The sequence below is a fragment of the Camponotus floridanus genome, unplaced genomic scaffold, assembly GCF_003227725.1.
Source record: "Camponotus floridanus strain SB8 unplaced genomic scaffold, Cflo_v7.5 scaffold5, whole genome shotgun sequence".
Classification (NCBI taxonomy): domain Eukaryota; kingdom Metazoa; phylum Arthropoda; class Insecta; order Hymenoptera; family Formicidae; genus Camponotus; species Camponotus floridanus.
The window spans coordinates 516,010-542,160 of NW_020229658.1; the positions used below are offsets into that span (position 1 = coordinate 516,010).

At 39.1% G+C, this 26,151-nt stretch overlaps 1 protein-coding gene across 1 annotated transcript in view; it reads left to right on the plus strand.

Moving 5' to 3' along the window:
• The window catches only part of LOC105254026 (sonic hedgehog protein A), a 40,933-nt gene extending 16,552 nt beyond the window's left edge, over positions 1–24,381 (plus strand). The window contains exons 2-3 of the mRNA XM_011262474.3: positions 20,455–20,716; positions 22,529–24,381. Coding sequence (XP_011260776.1) covers positions 20,455–20,716; positions 22,529–23,208 — 942 coding nt within the window. The 3' untranslated portion in view covers positions 23,209–24,381. The remainder of the gene's footprint in view (positions 1–20,454; positions 20,717–22,528) is intronic.
• The last annotated feature ends 1,770 nt before the right edge of the window (positions 24,382–26,151 follow it).

The window sequence follows — 26,151 nt, forward strand, 5'->3', positions numbered from 1 at the left end:
TACGCGAGCGCGAATCGCTTTCTGCAAAGATCAAGATTGCACGCCACAGACTCGTGCGCAAAAATTTATATGTGCGATATCAGCTGGTCACGTATAGCGATATCTTCTTCATCACCGATCAGAATCAACGTCGGCGAGTTCTTGACACTAAATGCGATCGGCCATTTTATCGGTGATTTTACTAATCATGACAAAGATGTTGACAGAAGACAATGATGCGATGAAAAATCGCGTTATACATTAAGATAAAAAATTTATATATATTAAGATAAAAATTTTATACATACTTATATATACGCGTAATATACAAGAACAGCAGATAATTTTAATTTAATTTTGAGAAATGAACTTTTGGAATTAAGCAACTTTAGGTATGTTATCGTTGCAGATTCTTTACGTTTTCAACCATATTATCAAACTCAAAATGGCAGTCATCCTGTCAAACTTCTTTGCGTCGGATTCTCGAATCGCTTCTTCTAAAAACCGGCCGTACTTTTCGCGGTACGGATGCTACGAAGATTTGGCCAGCCTGAAGAATTTCGCGATGAGGAATTGCAGGCGCTTCTTCCTCTTCCTCGCCTCTTCCCCATCCTCTACGAGAGAAGGTTTTTCTTTGACGTTCGTCAGAGCCTATTATTATTTGTATCGTCCTAATTCGAAGCGCGTCATCGGGGTCCCTGGAATGTCTAATGGCATGCAACGCTCCTCTTTTTCTCCGTTTCTCTTGTTCCGACTTCTCCTCCTCCGCTTTTTCGTCTCGCTCTTTAACCCACCGTGTCCTCTTTTAGGTCTCGGTAATTAATTTAACTTCTTGCGACGGCGAGATAGCGGCTGCTAATGGTTTTCTTGTATTCTGTGCGTCAAGCTCTCTCTCTACATCGCACACCGTTCCAGAATCCGAAAAAGCTGGTCAACAGTATTTATCTTTATGGCAAGATAATAAAATTATATGTTATTGAGAGATTGCTAATTATACAATACAATATTAAAATTAGTTTATTGATATTTGAAATAATTCGTGGAAACAATTAATTAACAAATAAAATAACAGATATACTAATAATATTACTTATTTTAAATTTTTGGGAAGCTCGCGTTTATTATTAAACTGATATTCATATATGAATATTTAATGTATAATGATAATGATTTAATTCGATGCGCATCTTCTCGCTTCGCCGCCATCAAATATCGTAATACCGAGCAATGAAAATTTCAAATTGTCAATTTAAAATTTCATAAATTACTAGCACAAATAATCGATAACAAATTATTAATTTCTTATGAATAACAATATTATAAAAGTTCCAGAGATTTAAGGGGATTTAAAAGTCAAATTATCTCTTCTTAATCTTATATAAATGACTATAGTTGATAATTAATTAACGACTAATTATAAACCTCTTTCATTTCTTTTTGCTGATAATATCCTCATAAAAATTCAAAGGACGTGCAAAGTCTCAGGATATATCATCAAGTTTTATTGCGATTATCGGCGTTAAACGACAGAAGAAGAGATAACGCACAGTATTTTGGTAAAGCTGACTCTCCGAGAGGGTTAAAAATATCGACGAAGAGAAGGGAAGAGAGAAGGGATCTTCATGGAAAGAGAGATGGACCAAAGAGGCGGCTGGTAAATAGCTACGTGTACAGCGTCCGTTCTCTGACTGCGAGGCGTTAACGAGGCGGGCAAACACGAAGAAGAAGAAGACCAGGAGGAGAAGATGGAAGAGGTGCCGGACGCGAAGCGAAGCGAGAAAGGCAGAGAAAGAGAGGGAGAGAGAGAGAGAGAAAGCCAGGAGAGGTAGGAGAAAGGGAAAGGAGCATGGGATATAAGGCACGAAAGCGCCTTTTCAAGGTGAGGTGTAAACTCCGCCGCCCTTCGGCTGCCTCTATCGACCGCCTCTTCGTGCATCCACCAACACAAAAGCACCATCTTTTCCATCTTATTAAGACCCCGCCGGCGCGACCGGACTCTCTCACGACTCTCTCTCTCTTCGAAGCGCACTCTTCTTTTCTCTCCGCGCTCTTATCCGGCTCTCTTTGAGCTTGTACGCTCGCCGACGTTGCATGTCTATCGAATAGAAATTATCCTGAAATATATCTCGCAAAAGATGAAAACTTCTTATCAGAGTTGCCTCTACTCGATAAATGAAAGAGGAGAAGGTGAAAAGAATTGCAATAATAAAAAATTTGGGAGTGAGCGACACGATTTTTGATTCAGCTATTAATGAATGAATCAAAATTTCGTACTCCGATCCAAAGTGTCGTTGCAAAAAAGAGAAGATTTTATTTTTTTTTAATGTTTAGCCGCGCTAGTCAATTCTGAATCTCGAGTTCCTCTATCGCTTTACGTCACAATTGACAACGATAATTTATTAACCGAGACGACATCCGACTCTTGTACAAACGTTCTTTCCACTTGTTTCCTGTCGATGTTATTTCAAGAGTACTAATTGCTTCGAGATTGGCGGCAAAGCCTGATTGCGTGGCGTGTATGCGAAATACGAACTCGCTCGATTGGATATCGTGCGAAAACAGCGGCAAAGAGAGCGAGAGGGAGAGAGAGGAGAGAGAGAGAGAGCAACAAGACGCGAGCGAGCGAGCAATTGCAGGAGGCGGCGAGAGAAGCGCGGCATCTTGTTTATTTTAATCGGGGGCTCAACGTGCCTGCAAGATTGTTTCGTCTCGCGCAGCAGCAACCACGATGTGTTTAGCTCGCCGTTTAATCGCCGTTAACGAGCGGTTATCGTTCACCAACTGGAAACACGACGACGCTAACGAGGCGATCAGCCGGAAGCACGAGCCCTTTCGCGTTCACTTGCCTCTCGGCTCTTCTTCTTCTTCTTTTTGCTCATGTTCTTGTATCATCCGGATTCTATTCAGTGCGCACTACGGTAACTGATCTTTTCTTCCTCAACAACTAGAAAGCTTGATAAAATGTCAAATTATTACACTTCTTTATTTTTTTTTACATCTAAATAAATATGAGGGAAAGAGAGAAAAGAAATGAGAAATCTTTGTCCTCCAAATTACGATAAAAAGTCCAACGGTGAAAAAAATGAAACCAAGAAATAATTTACTGCAGGACTGCATCGTGCATCACGTAACAAGTTGTAAGGCACTTTTTGGGTTTCATAGCTATTCAAGTCCAGAAATTATGTTACAGGTGAAACAAAATTACGCGTTTCGCTTGTTTGGAAACAATGTCTTTTAGAGTCAAATATATATAACAGCCGTTTGAATCTGTGAACAATTCTTGTGCGTGACCGCCGCTCTCTCTTTCATTGTTCTCTCCATATTTATTTCTAGCCTTTACTCTAAAAGTAAGCGAATAGGGTGACGCTTTTCTAATACCTAGACATAGATAAAATCTTACTCGTCTCCGAAACGCGTTTCACTTGTGCATGCGCGACTAATCGGCAACTTTACAGATATATAGGGCAGGGGTCTCTTTCATTGTAAGCGTATTTATCGTTTAATCACCCCTGTCGCACGGTAGTTGACCCTTTTCTTCTCCCCGAGACCAGATTCGTCGTGAAAAAATAAGGCGATTCTGATGGCGGCTCCAGTTTTACGCGAACTGCGTTCCTGGTTTCCGTTGACACAACACTTTGGAATTATAAAATAAATCCTTCTTCCCCGAGATACATCCAAAATCATGCCTGACGTGCAAAAATCCAAACGGATTCGTCCCTTTCCTCTATTTCTTCCTGTCCCACTATTTCTGTCACGGGAACTTTGGTTCACATTACGTCTTTATTCGCTAACGACACGTTCGTTTAGATTCCATCTCCAAGGATGGCTAAATATCATCTAAACATCAAACAGAGTTAATCTATTCGTGTGCGACATCCTTTCATTAATGGATCCTTCATAAATCACGCATCTTATCCGCGTTTTGCGAAAGTGCCTGCCATAGTTTGTTAAACAATGAGATTATCGTCAGCACAAGAGCGACCGCAAGATAAAGTTTAATTTACGATGTTTTTGATTCGAATGACGCGAACCAAACGTGGGGGTGAGTTAGATAGTTTGTTTGCAATCGGGTGGAGCCGAGAAAGGAAGAGAAGAAGAGTTTGATAGAATTATTATCTCTATCTCTTTCTCCGAAATTTGAATTATTCGGTCGCAAAAGCGATTCATTCTTCAAATGATTAATCAAACAAACTGTCCGATTATGATTCGATATCGGATCGAATCGATTCAAAATCCGTAATAAATTTCATTTCATTCATTCATTCACTCTCGACGAAACGACGATGCACCATTCGCATTTATACAAATAAATCCTTATGATTATCAATAGCACATATAATATAAATGAATTGTATATTATTCAAAATCTAAAAAAAATTTATCTCATATAAAATTGTATAGAAAATTGTCGAAAAAAAAAATAAATAAAAAATCTCAAGCGAAAAACATGACGTCGCGAATAGAGAGCGAAATCCGAACGTCGAATTCCGGATGTGACTGACGACGACATTTCGCATCGCGGACAAGCAGGTACCCCCGTGTTCTTTATTTACACATAGTCGTCACAATAGTCGTCTGGCAGGCGTGATAAATTCTGGTAATAGTCGGCCATCAATCTGGTGGGAATTACGTGCATCGCGCAACATTTCCTTCCACAATGGACCCACGGCGCGCTACAGGATTACAGCGTGCAGGATCCTACAGCGTGTTCCCCTCCTCTCTCTCCGCTCCGCTATTAATAAACCAGCGTATTAACAAAGGAGACATGCATTCGCTTGTTACTTAAAACGTCCGTCGAGTTTGACGCCCCTCGATCGGCCATTTGATCGATCGCTAGTCGGTAATTACGACGCCGATTTCGACACCCGAATCGGAATGGAAATATCCACGTGACAAAGGTTGTTACACCTGGAATTGAATTTCGATTTTTCAAAAGGGGAAGAGAAGAATACGTCAACAGCGAGAACTCGTTCCTTCGCCGATCGACGTTCTTTTTACTAACGCGTTAAGGATGTTTTGTATCTATTTTCAAAATATTGAGAATTTAATGAAAATTGTACAGAATGTTCTTACATATGTTTAGAATCTTCGGTACAATTTTTAAATCGATTTATTAAAGCGTTCACAAGTCTTAAGGATTTTAATTTGCACCGAATTAACATGTGTTCTTATGGGAAATGTATAACCACGTCGATTCAAATGACAAAAACACATGGAAATAATATTCAGAATTTGTTTAAAATTTGCAAAAGTTTAGATACAGAGGAAATATTTGGTCAAATAATATTATACAAGTACTAACTGGTTAAAAGGATATTAAATATAATTCAATGAAGTTAGCCATGTATCTGTCGCAAGGCGAAATTCTCTGCCAAAAGTTAATCATTTCGATTAACAAAATTCGGAATATTTCGGTAAAAACGCAATAAATGTTAAAAAATACATCTCTGCACTGTAGCTAAAATTAAATTGTAAAATTCCACACAATTTCTCATACTCAGAATACACCAAAAGTGGATATAATCGTTAATATTGCTTTTCAGCTACTTTTTGCTGAGATTGTACATACAAAACATCTTTAATTTCTCGAATATTAATTCCTTTTTCAATTCATCGATATTAATTCGGGAAGACATATTTTCCCGCATCCACGATCCATGAATACTTGTCGCAACGATTTCCTCCCTCCGACATTCGGAAGCGACGGAATTCGCGTCAATCTTCGCGCCTCCTCTGTCTGTTCTCTCCCTCTCTCTTCCTCTCGGCTTCGCTTGATCCTCTTCATGAATCTCTCGGGATGTAGATGGTGAGCCGAGATAAGGGAGCTACTTAAACTTAACCCTTGCTCGAGCTCGTGCTCTCCAGAGAGCAGGACGACCGGTGAGACCGGAGGCCACACACTAAGAAAGACTAATAGCCGAGAAGATAACGCTCTTAAACACTTTGCCAGGCCAATGCTTCTTCTCTCCCGCCGCAACCTGCTCTCTTCTTCTCCCCCGTCTTGCCCTTCCGCTTCAACGAACGAGCTACCACTCGACACCGATAACACTACCGAACGTTTAACCAGGGGCAGCATCGGCGAAACTACAATACAACAAGTAGAAAACAGTGGCACGTTGTTTAAGCATCTCCCGTGGCGAGGAAAAACTTGACAAAAGTTTCCCTTGCAAAAGTTAACGACAGTTTTCTAAAATCGGAAAGAACTCGGTTTTCCGAAATATCCATCCCTCGCCGAAGCAAGGAGACCTACTGCGCGAGGAAGCTTCCAGGGTGTTTCTTTAGGGCGCACGCTTGTTTAAGTGTCAGCGTGCAACCGGTGTCCCCTGCGGTCTCGTCGCGCCTACCCGACCCAGGGATAACGACTCGATTATTGCTTTACAGTACACCGAGATAACTACGCGGCAACGAGTTTATTGCACCGGAGCGCGTAATACTTGTAAATATCGCTAACGACCTCGCGCGTACACGACACACGCACACACACACACGCTGCGCGCCACTTGCGAGAATGTTAATCTTAATTTCCCGTGACAAGACGCGCGCCGCGTCTACCTGGCCGTGAAAGATCGAATTAAATACACGCTCTTGTACACCGTCGCGCGGAATTACAGCCAAGTAGCGCTTCCGGTGTGATGTCGTCGGCGCGAAGCGGCCGCGTTAATCGGATTGATCTTATCGATTACACGTTTAATCGGCGCGACCGGCGTAATTTGCAATTGCCCGTGTGTTTAACGTTCGAGGGACGTAATTCCAGAACACGTTAGGCGACCGCGGAACGATGTACCTGTCTATCCGCAAAGTCGTTTGACAATATTAATGCACATTTGTATACGGTTAATGTCGGCGCGAGATTTTTATCGAGATAAGTTAATCGATGCAATAATGTCTCGCCTCTCACCTCGCTCTATGTTTTTATATTAACCGTATTAATCACATGTATAGACGCAATAATAATGAGAAATGCATCGCGCGTTTCGTTTTATTTTTGGCAGAAATTTAATTTATATATAATTTATTTATATATTATATTATACTGTTATATATATTTATGTATGATAGGACTTTAATTTGAAGCCTCAATAAGCGTATCTTTGTAATTAAATTCGCGATTTGAATTAAAATTTCATTAAGGATGTTTTGTACCTATTTTCAAAATAATGAGAATTTAATGAAAATTGTACAGAATGTCCTTACATATGTTTAGGATTTTCGGTACAATTTTTAAATCGATTCAATGAAGCGTTCACAAGTTATAAGAATTTTAATTTGCATCGAATTAGCATGTGTTCTTATAGGAAACGTATAACCACGTCGATTTAAATGATAAAAACACATGGAAATAATATTCAGAATTTGTTTAAAATTTGCAAAAATTTAGATACAGAGGAAATATTTGGTCAAATAATATTATACAAGTACTAACTGGTTAAAAAGATATTAAATATAATTCAATGAAGCTAGCCATGTATCTGTCGCAAGGCGAAATTCTCTGGCAAAAGTTAAGTCATTTCGATTCATAAAATTCGGAATATTTTAGTAAAAACGAAATAAATATTAAAAAATACATCTCTACACTGTAGCTAAGATCAAATTGTAAAATTCCACACAATTTCTCATACTCAAAATACATTAAAAGTATTCATCAATATTGATTTTCAGCTACTTTTTGCTGGGATTGCACATACAAAACATCCTTAAAAACAAAACAATTGAAAAAATAAGATATTCTTCACATTAATAAAAACTTTATCTTTTGGCGAAATGTACTTTAGTTGGATCAGTTTTAATTAAATATATAAAATTTTCGTTAAGGACTGAATTTACTAAGCATTAAATTCGTCGGAAAAATGTAAAAGCGAAAAGAGAGGAGATTAAAAAAAAATACTCTATTCTATACATATAACTTATATGTCTATAATATAAGTTTATATATCATTCCGAGGACCTCATCTAAATGAAATAACAATTAAAGGCGTCGTATAGATCCGCGGAACCTTAGATCTGAAGAATGACAAAAAGGTATAGTCGATCCGAGAGTCGTTTTACTTGTGAAAAGGCCGACGTGTACAAACACAAAAGCAACAGGTGGTGAGTGACTCCGGGTTTAGGTTACCGGTTCGGCTATTCAGTTTTATTCATGACTCGAGAAAGAAAGAAGGAGAAAGAGAGACAAAGAGAGGTATACAAATCTACTATCCGTAGGCCACTCGACTCCCCGAATTCTTTTCCTTCCGTTGACCTTCAAAGTCCCCCGGGTAGATAGGTAGCCTGTGCACGTATTCTACGATAATGCATTTACAATGGATTATAACGATCCCTTTACTCGCGCGGTTCTGCAGAACCCACGGATTGTCGTCTACAAGCAGCGCAATTAAACGCGATGATTGTGTTGTGAATCGAGGATTATCTCATTACTTTTAATCACAGAATTACGTCACTTATTCCATCCGACCATGGATCATAAAAAGGAGTAGAATTATCGTAATCTTGACACACATGTAATACCTTCTATCAATAATTTTCCCTCGATATGCATTTTATTAAAATATAATGTATTTATTTTTTTGCAAAGTGAGAGAAATATTTCAAGCACCTTGAAAAACACGTGAAATGGCATGTGTCATAAATTATTTTCGAGTGTGGAGAACGGCGCCAACAGCGCGCTTAGATTTAATCGGCAAATCGCGCGAGTCGAGATAAGCGATACGTGACGGAATGCAAAATAACGATTCCGGCCAATCTGTCACACGATAGCGCCGTTTGTCGATTGACGTTATCAAGGTAAATCTCTGCGTCGCGCAGGTGCTGCTTTATAAATATAATGCTATGAAATATGTTTAATCTCCAAAAGGATAAAAATATATTAGTTACATACAAGTATTCTGCGCTTTTTTTTCTTTCAAACATTATTTTTCTCAACATTGTTTTTCTCTAATAATTTAAAACTACGTGTTTAGATATAAAGAATTTTTTAAAAATATGTATATTTAAATGTCACTTTGCAAATAGCCCACAATAACATTTGATTGATGTGTCATGTATTGTTTATAAGTTAAAATTTTAAAGAATATAAATTAATGAGAAAATATTATAATTTGCTTTTTCTCTTTCTAATGGTACGTAAAAAGATAGGAAACGGATGCGGAAAATAACATACCATGACTAAAGACTTACACGGTCTAAGGGTCAATTAGCATTAATTAACGCGACTGGTTGCAGTTGAATGATTTACTAGACACGCTGCGAACGTTGTTTCTTTTCTCATTCTCGCCATTTCTCCTGTTTGTTCGCTAATTTTTATATATACATTTATCTTCTCTCAAGTTAAATCTGTGAATTTTCCGAAAAAATGATATCGAAAGAATTGAAGGAAACAAAGTTTTTTGATAAAAAAAGCATCAAATTTTTTATTTATTATCACAAGTTTTCTTGTTAAAATAAAATTCCTGCATATACTTTAAATATTAAATTATTTTATAAATACTAAACAATTTAAATATGTAGAAAGTATGTATTTATGTATGTATGAATTTATAAGATATTTATAAGATATTTATTTATTTATTTTGACAGCTATTTTAAAGCTACTTAAATTGTTTTGAAATATAACAAATATAGTTGTCGATAAACAAATCAGTTTTGAAAATTGAATCCTTCATTCGTTTGATCAATTTGTCTTTTTGAATCCTCATGAGATTTGTTTTTGAACCTATCATGTTAATGATGTTCACATGTGATCCAATTGCTCTTTTCTAATTTGACATAAATATATATTTGTATTTTTTTTTTAATTCTCTCTTCGCCTTTTGAAACCGTATGTTTCAAAGCCTGTCAAACAAGAAAACGTTACGGATTATTCACAGACGAGTGTTGTAGAAATTTGCGCCGACGGAAGCGGAGTAAAATCACACGACAGTGACAAGATAAATAATCAGCTGTTCGTATTTCGGATACTACGTCGGCTGATGTAAAGCATCGCGTAAAGGTGCGTAAAGGCAACCCGCATAAGGAAAACATTTATAAATCTGTAATAATGTATATATTATTGCATTTCTTGAACACATTTGTGCAAACAAATCGCAGATTCTATCTTTATGCGAGACTTAAGCCGCGCGATTTTGCCCGATATCAGTTGGCATCGTGACAGAATCATATCGTACATCTGTCACGTATAGAGCGAAATCATCCTTTAATTCTTTGAAGCACAAATAAAAAGATTTTGTATTTATACAAATTAATTATACAACCAACATTTTTTATGTTTTCGAAGAAAACAACGAAAATTTATTTATTTTTTAAATAATTTTAAAATAGTTGTCAAAATAAATGAATATATCTTATAAATACATATTCTTTCTCTCTTTCCTTCTACATTTATAAATTATTTATAACATAATTTAATATATAAAAACACAAAATATAAGTAGATAGTATATTTTACTTTAACAAAAAAGTTTTTTCATCCTTGCAACTTTTCTTATAAATATATAAAGAAGAAATATATGAAATATATGAAGAAGATCAATAAATGGTGTATGGAAAGAGAAATGATACAAATCTTTCTAGATAAATTTATAAAAGATGGAGAAAAAAAGTGATATGAGCAAAAACTATTAATAACAATAACGCATAAATCTGCTTGTCTCATAGATCGCCATATTGGAGTACAGAACTTTTAATAAATAGCACCGTCTGGACGTTGAATAATGCCGCATTCTAAATTCGCGATTTGATCAACGAAGGATCTAAGGACGTTTCTTTTGCACAAGGTCAAAGCCGGGTCCAAGGATTTCGGTTACATTTAATAGCATCGAATCGCGAAGCTACATCTTGACGAGAGCAAAACGACTTTCTCGGAATTTGCTTTTCTAGCCGACGATTTTAGAATTTTGGAATTTCAGAGTATCGAAATAATAAACAAAAATCGCGTTTTTATCCGCTACCATTCATATATTTTTAACACGAGAAAGAATGAGAGAATCTCGTCCCGTCTTATTTTTTTTAATTCCCTCACAGATGCCTTAATGTGATCTGATATATTATACATCCGTATCTGCTATATTTATGACATGATAGCGCGAAAACAAACTTCTTTTTTCTTTTCAAGACAGGAAAAACATCTATATATTTTATTATGATAAAATGTATTAATCAAGTTTCTCAATAAATTTTAGTTTTCTTGAATCTTTTGTAGAAATTTTGTATAAATAAATGATTTTTTGGATAGTCTTTTTTTCTCTCTTTTCTCTTTAATTTAATTTCAAACATAGACTGTTTCGTAAAGAGAAAAATGATGAAAGATGAGACTTTCTTTTGATACTCGATTAACTCAAGATTAATGAAATGACCAAAAGTCTATCAAATCAAACAGTGATTACTTTCGAAACGAAAACTAATTTTATAGAATTATTTTTTCAACAATGTTGCAGATTTTAATTTTGCGAAAAATACTCATAAAGCTGCGCAACGTGAAAGCGCGCGCTTTTATTATAACTTCATCCCGACCACAAATCAAAACGACTTATCACGCGCGAATGGAAATCACAAGAAGAAGGAGAAGGAACTAGTCACGATTCGCCTCGCGACATACTCCTTCGTACGATCTGTTCATCGAGCCGACCTCCTTATGCCATGCTCGACGAATTCGCTTTATAACCCGTGATTTACAATAGCGTTTACGAGGAGTGCCGCTATACAGTTTCGTAATCCTTTCGTGGACAACGTCGGTGAATTTTTCCAAAAATGGTGAAATCGCGCGCTCACGATTTGGAGACGAGCATCTTTCGATTTTTGATGTTTGGAAGCTAACACATAAAAGTAATGATATTTTATTATTAATGCGAAATAACACGTATTAGATGTATCGTCGCTGATATGATATCTATATCTTGAGAGCGTTATATCGCTCAGATATCGTTGAGATTAATTCATTCAGGGTATTCTTTTACCTCCATTTTTCCTCGATTGGCGCCAATTGAATCTATCAATCATATCATTGCACAATGATAAGGCGACAGTCGCCAATCTGATCTGCCATGAAAAATGCTACGATTAAATAGAACGCAAATCGAATATATATATTCCGAGAAATAAATCTTACATTATCGAATGCAAGCAAAAATGTATATGCTATCATTTAGTTGGGGAAGCTTGTATTTTTATTAAAGGGAAAAATCTATTTCGGCGTCGATCAACACGATTCTAAGCGTGCGTGGGAGAGTCGCGTAATTTTCTGATTTAAGGGCACGTGACACCTTCGTCACGTGTTATACGTGGATGTTGTGACGGCGATTAAAACCTCGTTAGGCCGGACGCGCACCAAGCATTCCTGCGGTCCGCGTGCGAGATTTAAGACCCGTCTACAGGGTAGAGGTAAGTGGGTAGGTCCTGGGGTTCACAACGCGGTGGCGGCGGCGGCGGCGAAGGAGAGAACGCCAGTGAGATAGGATCAGGCTGCTACATCCTGCGGGATCGCGGCGGACCAGCGGTATCTAATCTGGCCACTTTCGGAGCCGCGGGTAGCCGTGTTTTGGCCGGGGATCGTGTTAAGGGGATTTACATTCATTTCGATCCTAATAACCCGATCCCTCGGATCCCGATTTGGAACACGATATCCGTTCTTTCTCCGTATACATATACTTCTTTCTCCTCCTCTTCTCCCTCTCTCTGCTTTTTCCCTTCCTCTCCTTGAGCGTCTCTCGCTTCCTCCTCCTCCTCTTCTTTTTCCTCCTTCTCCTCCTCCTCCTCCTTCTCCTCTTCTTCTTTCTTGCTCGACCGACTCGGCCGAGAGCGATAAGCTCTTAAGTTAAGGGCATCGAATGTCTCCCACAACTTTCACCCCTTTATAAATTATTTCTCTTTCATGTTGCCTTTTTCGCTGGATAAAAATATTTGACAAAAGTATCCTGCAGCAAAGTGATTTCTTTCGTTACGTTTCACTCTTTATAATTATATTTTATACAAAAGTAATAATTGTAACATACAAAGGTATATTTTATAATTATATACTGTTTTAGGTCCAATTTGCTAAATTTGAAATTCAATTGACACACGTTAAAGTTGTAAGACATAAAGCAGTAATATTTCATAAAAATCATTATCCGGAATCAAGGTATAATAAAAAATTAATTTTCCAACAACATTGCAAATAAAAAATCAATACGTTTCTTCCCCGCTCTCATCTTCACCGCACAGAAAAAAAATAAGTGTCAAATCAAAACTTATGTACTTAAACTAACGCGTTCATTGTTTCATATATACGCAACAATTTATAATCTTCTTAGAAGAATTTAATAATTTTAAACTTCAACAATATTACAGTCTTATTTTAATATTGTAATTGTCACCTCAAGAATATATAATTATTTAATTCTACTTTAAGAAAATTATAATGTTTGATTTAAAAATATCATTTTCTATCTAACATTGTTTCTTTTCTATTTAAGAAAATTAAATCTTAAATTATAAGAATACATTTTTCTGGATTGAACTATATAAAATGGCTTCGTTCAAATAAGCAATTATATTTTTTTTAGTTAACGCGATATAATCTCATTTCAAGATTTCCATATTAAATATATTTTCCAAACAAGAATGTCCTTTTTTTTCTGTGCGTCTTGCACGATCCCTCGCGTCTCTCGAAATATTATCCGCGCATCGATTCGATACAATTTCGCCTCAACGCGATCTCGCATGCTACGTGACTCGCGCGAGAGGACATCGATATACGCGGCGGGACCAGAAGGAGGAAGCTGTACGAGAGATCGAGCGGCGAGAAGCGACGAGGCGTGCTTTGATTGCGGTGGACGAGGCTTCATCACTCGCGGTCGCCTTCGTGGAGTGCCCGAGGTGCCTGTCGACGACGGGCGTGACGTGCCTCGGAGCCAAAATAACACGCCCCTGGTGTCTTGTCTTCCACCTTCCTCCCCCGTCCCAACGCGTTCTCCTCTCCTCCCTCGTCGCCATCGCTCCACCTGATCCCCCTTCGTCTTCTCTCTCGATGGGTAATCCGTTCCCACAGACAAAAGGGTCTCGCGGTCCGTCGACTTCGATCTACCTCCGCCGTCTCGAACGTCCACCTCGCGGTCTTGTCTTCCGCTCAGGTATGTAATAAGGATGTAACATGAGCCCTCCGGGACACGCCGGGGTGAGATCGGTCCCGCGACAGGTTACAGCCTCCTCCTCGTGCGCGGGGATCCTCGATCGAGCTTTCCAGGAAATTGCACGGCCCGCGAGAAAATCATAAGGATCTTTAATGAGCCCTAATGAGCCTTAATGAGAAGGCGTCGCGCATCGAGAATTTTATTATCTGGCATACGAGACAGGGAATATGCAAAACGCTCGTACTTAACGAGTTTTAAGATGCGAATCGTACGATTAGCAACACGAACATGTACGAGATAAAATTAGAACATTGAATATTTCTAGGGTGTTCATCAAATTATATTCTAATCATACATACGATTGGGAAATATATACTCCTGGATAAAATTGACGCATAATTTTTTTCACTTTTTCTTTAAAATTTTTCGTTAAAATTTAAATATCAGCTTTTAAAGAAAAAGTAAAAAAATTATGCGTTAATTTTATCCAGGATATGACAATGAGTCTAAAGTCTAACGAAATGTTTCAAAAATATATTGAAAGGATTACAAAACATTTTATATTTTAGAAATATATATATTTTAGAGAACTCACTTTTTTTCAATCAAACTCACCATTAATATCTGCTTGAATCTTTCGAATTCCTTTATGTCTTATTGTTGCTCTTAGAATGTCGCTATGCAGGTAAGCAGTAAGAACGTAATCCGATCCGCTAAAGCGCAGAAACACATCAGATCGAAACCACGACAGGTTGAAAATTCCTTGGCGAGATTGATCGTCGCATCCACGGCTTTCTCGGAGATCGCAAAATCGTTTGATTACGCAATCTTTAGAGTTATTAAAAGGATAAATGAATAAAAAGCTTCGATTTAACAAAAAGCATATATAAAATAATGTTTTTAGTGAAAAGTGACGTGAGATATTTATGAAAAATGAATCGACTCTTCTTCAATTATTAATTTTCACCGATCATAAATTAAAAAGATTTGAAATCCGTTTAGATTGAAAACGTGATTCCACGAGAGGTTCGAGGATAGACACTCGGGGTTGTTTGACAGACTGCTAAAACAAAGAACAGAACGAGAGAGCGTATATTTCGTATGGTATACAAACGAAAAGAAACCAGAGGCGCTACGAGGTGAAAGAAAATATAAAAATGAGGGGAGAAGGAGAGGAAGATACGAAGGGGGAAGCGTGAGATAGGTCGTTCCGGCGCAGACGAGATTGCTCTTCAGCCGTTATTGCTGGGACCATCTAGAGAGCTCGACAAACACTCGATGCACCTCGCACGATTCTCTCTGAAAACACGACTGTCATTGTTGCCGTGTCATCTCTCCGATCCCGGGCCATTGTCCTTCGCGTGCTCCGATCGCATCTCGTTTCGATAATTCTCCTCGTCGACGATTCAATCGCGTACGATGGAAACGCGGGGCATCGGAAGGAAGCAAAGAATCCGTCGGAAGCGAGAAATGGCAATCAAACGATCTTGAAAAAAATCGCGGGAGGATTCCCATCCAGAATTTAGATCCTCGGCGGGATCAGCGAGATCGACGAGGTGTCGCGGGGTGGCCGCCGAGGCGGAAGTGGCTTCTTGGAAGATCAGCTGATGCTTGGGCGGTTCGTTTTGTTGCGCGGTGAATGGAACACGCAACATCGGGGGCCCACTACTCTTGGGGCCCCTCGGACCCGGGAATGCTGGAAGGGAGGGTGGTGGTGGATCGAGAGGAGGGGGTAGAGTAACGAGCACGTTAAAACAAGAAGATTGGAATAAAAGGTTGGCCTGGCCCCGCACGCAGAAAGGTAAAAGCCCGAAGCGGACTGGAGGTGGAAAAGGAACAGAGAAGAAACCGGTGGGGGCGGGGCTCCGTCTGCTGGATGCTGGGTACAGAGCCCAGTCCCCTGCTTCGCGCGCACCATCTTCCATCGTCTCGGACGGACCCAACCCCCTTTCGAGAAGCCCAGCATTCGTGGTTCCTCTCTGCTCCCGCCGTTTCTTCCACTTTAACGTGCTCTTCTCCTCTCTTCATCTTCCTCTCTATCCACCTCCTCTCTCTCTCTCTCTCTGCTCCTTGACCTCCACACCCTCGGCCAGCGTCTCCCCGACTGTTCGGACGTCGTTTGTCTCGACGTCCCGCTCCTTTGTTCTCGACAATCCCGTCGACGTTATTTGCGATCTAACGAGCCGTAACATGCAGCGGGGGCAATTAGTTACCGCGCGCCGAACAGGAAAATTAATATTGCTTTCGCTATACGTTGATTATATACCAGGTAAAGTCGCGCGAGAGTTAACACGAATTTACCGAATACCGTTTAAGCGATAAGATACGAAATATGTAAACGAGGTGTAAGCGACATGCGCTCCGTAATTAGCGGTTATCGAAGCGAGCGCGATGAGGGAGAGATAATACACAGGCAGCATCTCCTTCGCGGCGCGTCATTTTTCGCGGCTACCGGCTACGTGCAATTTTATCCGCTTATTCAAAAACTTATCAATGACTTTACTCGATCCCGTAGTACAAACATACGCTCGTCTTATATGGAAAGGAAAATTTCATGTCGCTAACATCATTAATTCTCATATCGAAAGCTATCATGAGGATGATGTATCGAGTGACAATATTCTCTTTTCACTCGCATCTTTTTCATCGAGCTCCACTTTTGCGACTACCAGAGCCGCGGCTTCCCTTTTATGCCTCGGTTGTTTCCGGGACATTCAAGCGCGCACCGGAATTCTCGAATAACATTTTTTTTTTCAATTTCTGCCCACTTCTTGGCGTAATGCTCTCCCTGTGCCTGATGTATTACGAGCCGGGCCATTTTTTACTCCAAATGGATTTTCATAAGACCCGACATTCTCTCGGCTTTGGCCGACCGAGGCGCGCGCGCGCGCGCACTCTCTTTCTCATCCCATTATATCCCTCTATCTCCTCAAGTCCGCCAAAATATTTGTAAATAGATGTAAAGTCTGGGAGGGGCCCAGGGGGTATCCCGCTGCGTGAACAAGGCTCCCCGTAGCGCGCTACGGCCGATATATCTCTCGGGCCCTTCACCATTCTTCCCTCTCTTTATACGAGACTCCTTCGCAGCCTTTTATATCCTCCCTCTCTCCTCCTTCTCTTCTTCCTCCTCTTCTCCTCCTTGACTTCTATCGTCATTCTCGTGCTCTATTACCTCGATTCTCATCGTACAACAGAGCCGAGGGCGCACGAGAAAATTTCGTGGATCGATCATAATCGATATCTGATAATGTCTGGTAACGTCGAGATACGAATACCTCTCGAAATCTGCCGTTTGTAATCGATATTTTTGACTACGGTACATTCGATATGTCTCTTCAAAATGGTCGATTCCTCTAAATCAATTTTCCCGAAGCGATCCTCATCCTTCTTTCACGTGCCGGAAGTAGCGGCGAATCGACCGACGTCATTCCCGGCCACATTGCGGTCTGGAAACTGAAGCAGCTTCGGTTATAAATTTCATTATAGCGATGTATCACGCGCGAGGGAATTAAAGTCGTCTATTGAGCGCCAATTTATACGCGGACCTTCGCGTATAATAAATATAAATCCCGATCGCACAGGAGGTTCATTTAGGAGCGCGATATTCACGAGGATATCCCAAATGGGAAATTCATCCGACAGCCGATGGACGTTGCAATCGTGCCTGCGACAATCGCGTGCACGTGGCGGTGAAGGTTTTCACGCTCACGCGGATCGAGAGGCCCCGAGAAAGAAATAAAGGGAGGGCGAGGAGGAAAGGGGGTGCGCGCGGGACCGGTATCCGCATTCAATAGAGGCTAATTGCCGCAAGAAAAGCTGCAAAATTCGTGGACATTGTTAGCTCCGTTTCATTCTCGGTTCAACGTCGAACAGGTCTCATTGTGGCGGTCCGCGAGCGGATCGCGACCCGCTTCGTGTCCGGCGGACCATCGGCGGTTGCGCACCGCCATTGTGAATGAGAAGGGGTGAAAGAGAGAGACGGAACAAAATATGTACACTGAGAAAAAAATCTGGTTGCATTAATTAAAATTCTGGTAGATTCAACCGGTATGTCTGTTGGGAAATGGACGAACCAGAATTCTTGTAGGAATTACCACATGAATCTGATTAATTTCTTCCTATTAAATTTACCAAATTTTCTGGTTAATAATACTAAACTCGCCAGCACCAAGTCGTCTAAAATTTTTTTCATCTAATCTCAAAAGTCTGTTTAATATTCTGAATTCTAACAAGATTATTGGATCAATTCAATCCACTTTATCGAATAAATTATTTTAAATTCAGTTTGTTAGAAATTAAACTGATAAACAGTGATGCAAGAAGAGGATGCAGCTCAAATACCCACAATCAGAGAGCTAGCGTCCTCTTTCTGGCCCTACTGCTCGTAAGAGAAAAAAAAAATACTTTGGATTTAACGTTAATACTAATTCTTTATATACATTTCATGGCAAATATTGAAGTTAACGAGTTAAGTTAGTAAGAAGCAAGCAAAGAAATTAATGCAACAAGAAATTTTATAGATTCAACCAGAAAATACTAACCAAATCCTTATAGTAAAATCTATTAAACGTTCTAGTTATAAAAAATCGAGTCTTATCATGATAACTAGAAATTCTTGTTTGATTTAACCAAAATGCCTTCAATCATATACGTCTTGTTGGTACAATCAAACGATTTTTCTCAGTGTACGCATATTATACGTGCCAGACTCCTCTCGTGTAAAAATCGCGCGAGCGGCGATCGTTCCTCGGGACCGATCCCTCGACGAGCGATTTCGTCTCCCCTGGCGAAAGTCGATCGAGCCCTCCCTTCTCGTCAACTGGGAATAAAAGGAGCGAGAGGGGCGCGAGAGGCGGGAGAATCCTCTTCTCTCCTTCCTCCGCGATTCATTCGCATGCCCGGTCATCCGCATGATACGGCCCTGCGTGGGCGATTGCCCTCCGAGAATCGATTTGAACGCGGGCCCTTCGACAATGCCGCGGCTCCGGTCAATGGTGAGACTTCCCTTTGCGCGCTTTGGCTTCTCGCGCCCTCGATACGCCGCGTTCCGGATTAAGTCCGGGGTTTAAGCCATGGGTCCTCCGCTTCGCTATTGGGTCCTGTCTCAACAAGTCGTTTCGTCCCGCGCGCTTCGTTACGAGAGAGAAAACGGCTATTGATTCACCGCGGCCCGGCACCGCCCGTTTTGTCGATACAGGTAGACAATGAGAGAGAAGTGACTCCGGACAAGAGAGGAGAGCGGAGAGAGGATCAGCGTGACCGAATGCTTCTCCCGACGTCTCGGGGCCGTATTTATATATACACTCCTGTTTGTCCGTTGATTCGCCACGGACTCGGGCCCGTTAAAGTCTCTTGAAGATTCTCCGGACCGATCTCATGACCGGTCAAAACACGCATTCGTTTTCCTCACAGCGGTTCCCGCGGCCCTGGAGAACCCCGCTGATCTCTCTCTCTATCTACCTGACGCCACCGGTCACGAGGAAGATCCTCCTTTTTCCGCGCGTGCACCGTGAAATCGACTTGAATTCCACGACCGGACCGTGTCGCGAGATGTTTTCAAATGCGACGGAAATCGTGTTAAGCGGAACTGTCCGGAAAAGCGTTCTTCATTCTGGAAAAAGCCAGCTTTAACTCTAAATTTCTGAATGCTTGATTTAAATCCCAACTATGACCAAAAATAGTCCCCAACACCTAGAAAGAGATGCGTATAAATGTATATCATACTTTAGATATTAATATTTTATAGATACATTTTTTTATATTTGATAAACTGCGATAAATGAGAATGTACACTGAGAAAAAAATCCTGGTTGCATTAATTAGAAATCTGATAGATTCAATCAGTATGTTTGTTGGAAAATGAACGAATCAGAATTCCTTTAGGAATTACCAGATGATTAACTCCTTCCTATTAAATTTACCAATTTTTCTTGTTAAAGATACTAAATTTGCTTAAAAAATGATATCACTGTGTCCATGTTTAGTTAATATAATAAAAAGTTTTATAGCTCCAACTAGAAAATACTAATCCTTGTAACAAAGTCAATTAAACGTTCTAGTTATAAAAAATCGAGTCTTATTGTGATAACTAGAAATTCTGCTTGGTTTAAAATGCCTTCAGATACAATCTTATTGATACAATCAAACGATTTTTCTCAGTGTACGATAAATTTCCATCTTTCTGTCTACCCCATTATCTGGGAAATGAAATACAATATTAAATTAAATTATTAAATGTTCAAGATGGATGATTAGTACGTGTGAGGAACACGTAGAGATTGTAAACTTCTCATCCATACATTAGACTCCATTACACTGACTCCGCTAACCAATCTGTTACCATTCCGATAAGCCAGAACATGCAATGTTACAGAGGTGCAAGGAGAAGCTCAACGCTCTGGCGATCTCAGTGATGAATCAGTGGCCGGGGATAAAGCTGAGAGTGACAGAAGGCTGGGACGAAGAGGGCAAGCATGCGGTGGATTCCCTGCACTACGAGGGACGAGCTGTCGATATAACAACGAGTGATCGAGATCGCTCCAAGTACGGGATGTTGGCGAGACTCGCGGTCGAGGCTGGTTTCGATTGGGTCTATTACGAGTCCAGATCCCACATTCATTGCTCCGTCAAGTCTGGTTAGTAGTTGCTGTCATCTCGTTAAAAATGCTCCGCTATATGATGAGAAAAATATATGAGTTGCATTTAAACGTGCTTTAATTGTCTCGAGTTATTGCAGAAAACTATATAAACGAGTACTAAAAAGCGCGATAAATTTGCAGACATATAGATTTTAATTGTAGTTATTTTTCGTTAATATCCGCGTAAAGACTGCTTATACTACGCCAATAAAGGTGAGCGTATAAACTACTGAGCTGGCGGTTATAATGACGTCGTTTAATGCAATAAAGATGCTGGAGTCGGTGCAGTTGTAATATAACGCCATTTAATGGAATGTTAAAGTCATGCTGTTTTAGTTACGAGTAACATAGTGACTTGACTCCTTTGAGAGAACGCATATCACATATTTAACAATCTATATGTTATTACAATTTTATTCTATATTTGGATTTTTTATATTTAAATAATATATTTAAATATATTATTAAAAATATATAATTTAAATAATATTTAAAAAAATATATAAATTATATATTTTAAATATTATTATTATAATATTTAAAATATATAATTTATATTTTTTAAATATTATTGTTATTAGTTGAGTACGTATCCCCCCTCAGATTAATTTTTCATCCCTATAAAAAGTATGATATTATATTATTGAAAATATTTTATTTTTAAAAAATTATAATATTCTCCAATGTAAAATAATTTTTACGAAAAGCTTGTGTTTGAATCCACCGATCAGTATTCTTTACACACTTTCTAGCGTTCTCTTTTGAAACATCGTATTTACCTTTATTAGCAATCAGCGGTTCGTGTTCATTTCAGGCCACGGTCTCGAATGTCTCGAATTTCAAAATAAATGCACAATAAATCACAAGGCGTGCCTGTCGGTCCGAATTAAAACCGAGCGTAGAAATTGGCGCGAAATCGATACGCGTCGATGCTCAGGGTAAACAATGGGACGAAGGGGGAAGCCGAAGAGGGTGACAAAAAGTGTGCGAATGAGACCTACGCGTGTCGCGCGATTTTAACGCTTCGCCAATTTTCATCGTAATCGGTCTAATCAGCTTAACGATCGCGAAAATTTAACGACATTCATTTTGCATTATATGAAATCGATGTAACTTTCAGTTTACCATAACATTCTCTCATAATGTTCTCGAAAAGTTACAGAACAGCAAAGTTAAAAAAAGGAGAACATTATGATTTTTGAGCATTCTATTACACAGAAAAAAGGACATTCTTATTTTGAAAATATATTATATTTAGTTTTTAACATAGAAATCTTGAAATGAGATTATATCGCGTTAATTTAAAAAAAATATAATTGCTTGAATAATTGCTTACTTGAATGAAGCCACTTTATATAGTTTAATAAAGAAAAATATATTCTTATGATTTAAGATTTAATTTTCTTGAATGGAAAAGAAACAATGTTAGAATAGAAAATAACATTTTTAAATCAATGATTATAATTTTCTTAAAGTAGAATTAAATAATTATATATTCTTGAGGTGACAATTACAATATTAAAATAAGATACTATAATATTGTTGAAATTTAAAATTATTAAATTCTTCTAAGAAGATTATAAATTGTTGCGTACGATACGAAACAATGAACGCGTTAGTTTAAGTATATAAGTTTTGATTTGACACTGCTTTTTTTTCTGTGTACATTTACAAATTCTGTCATTTTTCTTATTTAGGTTCCTTGTTAGTCCATGTGATTTTATTTAGAAATTGAGGGAATCAATAAGCAATGATTTATTTTATATGTTCTTACGCTCTCTATCTTATACCTTTGTGTTTTACTTTCAGAATCGTCTTCAACGGGCAAATCCGGCGGTTGTTTCCCCGCAAAGAGTCTGATCAGAACGGAACATGGCGGCACAAAGAGGCTGGACGAGGTGCATCTGGGCGAGCGCATCGCCGCCCTGAATTCCCACGGAGACATCGTGTACAGCGAGGTGATCGCCTTCCTGGATCGCGCCCCGTCCGAAATGCGGGAGTTTGTCCATCTGACGACGGAGTCCGGTCGAGTGCTCACGTTGACGCCGGCACACCTGGTGCCCGTGGAGGGTCGTTCGTCGATCTTCGCCGCCAAGGTACAGCTCGGCGACAGGGTCCTCGTGAGCGATCCCGTCGCGAGAAACGGCACGGACAGCTCTCCACGTTGGGACAAGGTCGTCGAGACCAAGCTGGTGCTCGAGAAGGGCGTGTACGCGCCGCTGACGACGGAGGGGACGATCATAGTGGACGACGTCGTGGCGTCCTGCTACGCCGTCATCGACAGCCAGACGGTGGCTCATTACGCCTTCCTGCCGCTGAGGGTCTGGAGCAGCGTGACGTCCTTCTTCGTGCAAAGGTTGGACGACGCGTCGCACGTCAGAGGACAAAACGAGGACTCTCGGCCGACGAAGGAGGGCATCCACTGGTACGCGTCGATGCTCTATTCGCTGTCCACCTACGTGCTGCCGTCCAGGATGCTCTACGGTTGAAATCTCGCAAACGTCGACAGATATTGTTGCCTCGAGTGGAATCATCGGGGATCATCGGGCTCGAGTGCTTGGCGCGATGTGACGTTATAAAGACTTTTCGACACTGGAGCCTCTCGAACTTTAGTGATTTGATTAATTGTGCGTCCAAGTGCTGTCGAGGCACTCGAGCCACTTTCTTTTACGGATCGTGGATTCGAATGACACGCGTGTCGTCAAAGACAGTAATGTATAACCGTGATTGAGTTCCCATTCGTAAGAGGAAGATTAGATACATTTATCTAATACGCAAGAATAAAAGACGTCGTTCTAAACGAGAGAGTTGGCCAGTGAGACCTATCCGTGTTCACCGAATGATGTGTAGTATATTAAATCTATAGGACAATATATAAAAGAATGATTAAAAAGAATGAAGCTAAAGAGAAAATCGAAGCTTTTCTCTTTAATATAATATTCCTTCTGTTCCTTATATACGAAAGCGCTCGCGAATCGTGTGTATCTTGTGCGGTATATCTGTGTATGAAGTTATCTAAGAAAATGTGTAAGATAATAGATTACTGACTTTTCTGTCATAACGTTATCCCAATCATTTGTACGTGCATGCAGCAAGAATGAGTCTATATTTAAACATATCTCCGTTGTTATAATTAATTTAAAGAGATGGAGAGAAGTATCTTGAGAGGATTTACCTCTCTTAGGAAATCAAGATTATTGTACATAGAGCCCACTTTTTCTTTTTATTCTTCATCTAACGCATTCAAAAGGGGACGTAATCTGCTTCGAGTTTTCATTTCATTAACACACATCGCTCTTGTATCCACTATTATATTTAACGTTATAAACTTGAAACTGTAACTATAAATCTGTGTTCGGTTTAGCTACACTTTCTTGCAGTTTCAATTATGTATATTTAAAATAAGATAGTTGTAGATTTAGAGATTTTCCAAGGAAGGAAATAGGAGCAACGAGATGCAGGAAGTGTGCGACTGAAACGAACAGATCTTATAGAAATTCGTTGCTACTATCAATTGCCAATTGTGACAGCAACTATCGAGTACCTTTTCGTTGTATAGTAATGTTAAATCGTATCGCGTTACTGTCACATTTTTACTGTCACAACAATCGTCAATTATAATCGACTTAAAAATTAATTATTTTAATAATATATATAAGAATTATTGTCATTGAAAAAACCTAAATTATCTATGAAATATATATTATTATATATATTATATTATTATATTATTTTCGATTATATTATTATTATTATTTGTATATTGTAGCGCACAAACAAATTATATAAATTATGTATATATATCCTCCGAAAAAAGATATAATTACATTATTAACGAAAGTATATCATTGTCTTGTTATTTTTCATTGTATATTACGTATCATATATTTGTCGTATATTATGTATCATCGAGACTTAAATAAGTAAATGAAAAAAAATTAGCAAAGAAGATTTCCGCCACGGTTGTAGAAAAATTAAAGGAGCGCTCTATCCTTAAAGTTTTATAATTTTTCTACAACGTAAAACACAATTCCCTAAAATTAATTCAAACTGAAGCGACTTCATTCTTAGGGTGGGTTTTCATTTGACGCTCGACGCTCATTTTTAGCGTCAATAGACATCATGTAATCAAAAAATGACGAATTGGTATCTTTATTTTTAATCACGTGATGTTTTTTGACGCTAGAAAATGAGCGTCGAAATGAAGTGAAAACCCACCCTTATACCTCAATGGAAACAAAATGTAATTGACGTGAGAAATATATTTTTGACATTTCTCTGTTTCAAAAGATTTAATACTTTTAAATTTCTTAAGCTATTCTATTTATATTTAAGAAATAAATCTTACTCTGTATATATAACATTTACGTGAGGGCGATTGTTTATAATTTCGTGATTATCCGTGATGACGGATAATGAAACAGTAGCCGGGACGGAAGATGAACTCGAAAATGTAAGCTTTTCTATAAACAGAGTACATCGGTAGCCGAATCTCTTACAAAGTAAATTGCGTGTCTTCTACATAATAATAATATAGAAAAACTGAAGACGCGATGCAATGTGTTTCTCACCAAGTCTACTTAAAGGTTATTTGATTGCAGCCTTCCGGCGTGGCATTTTCGCATTTGCAAGAAATCGAGAAAAGATTCTTCGAAATTGTCGCTGATGGAAATGTCGCCGAAGTGCGAGCATTCCTAGAGGATCAACCCGAGTTCAATATAAACGCCACGAATTTCCAAGTAAGCGCACGATTTCACAATTTTCTTTTTGCGCGACTCTAAAAATATGGTTTATGATATTCGAGTAAATTTTGAAAAATTTTAAAAACTTAAAAAGAATTTGCGCGCGCGTCAAAAATAAATGTAAAGGCACATGTAAATTTATTTCCCGTTTCACAATTAACGCCGACTATCTTGGGAACCTTAATGACGACGGCGAATGCCGTTAGCGATTCGGGACGCTAAATTACATCTCGATGGAATGCGTTTTCCATAAATTACGATCCACCGGATTCATTCCATTTCCCGTCCGTGATTCACGTCACGGGACAAGTCGCGCGCGCTTTAAACTTGGTAGACTTTTAAACAGCTCGTAAAGATTCTCGAATTTATCTTTCCCATCACCCCGCTCGTCCCGTGATTCAATCCCGACATTACTTAACGGTGGATTCACCGAAACGGCGGTGCGTATCTCAAAGAGAGAGATACGCTTTTGCATTTCTGGTGTCGCCACGTCAATTCTGTCAAATCCTTCTTTGAAATCGTCCGCACGAGTGATTAATGCGAAAGGTTTTTCTTAGTTCGTGCTTGTTTTTGTCAAAAGGAGAATCTCGTGAAAGATAAATGAGAATAATGTAAAGTTAAGCTGTATGTATCACTCGCTCTAATAGATTACAGGGGACTGACGGTGTGAGATTCCTAACGAAAATTTCT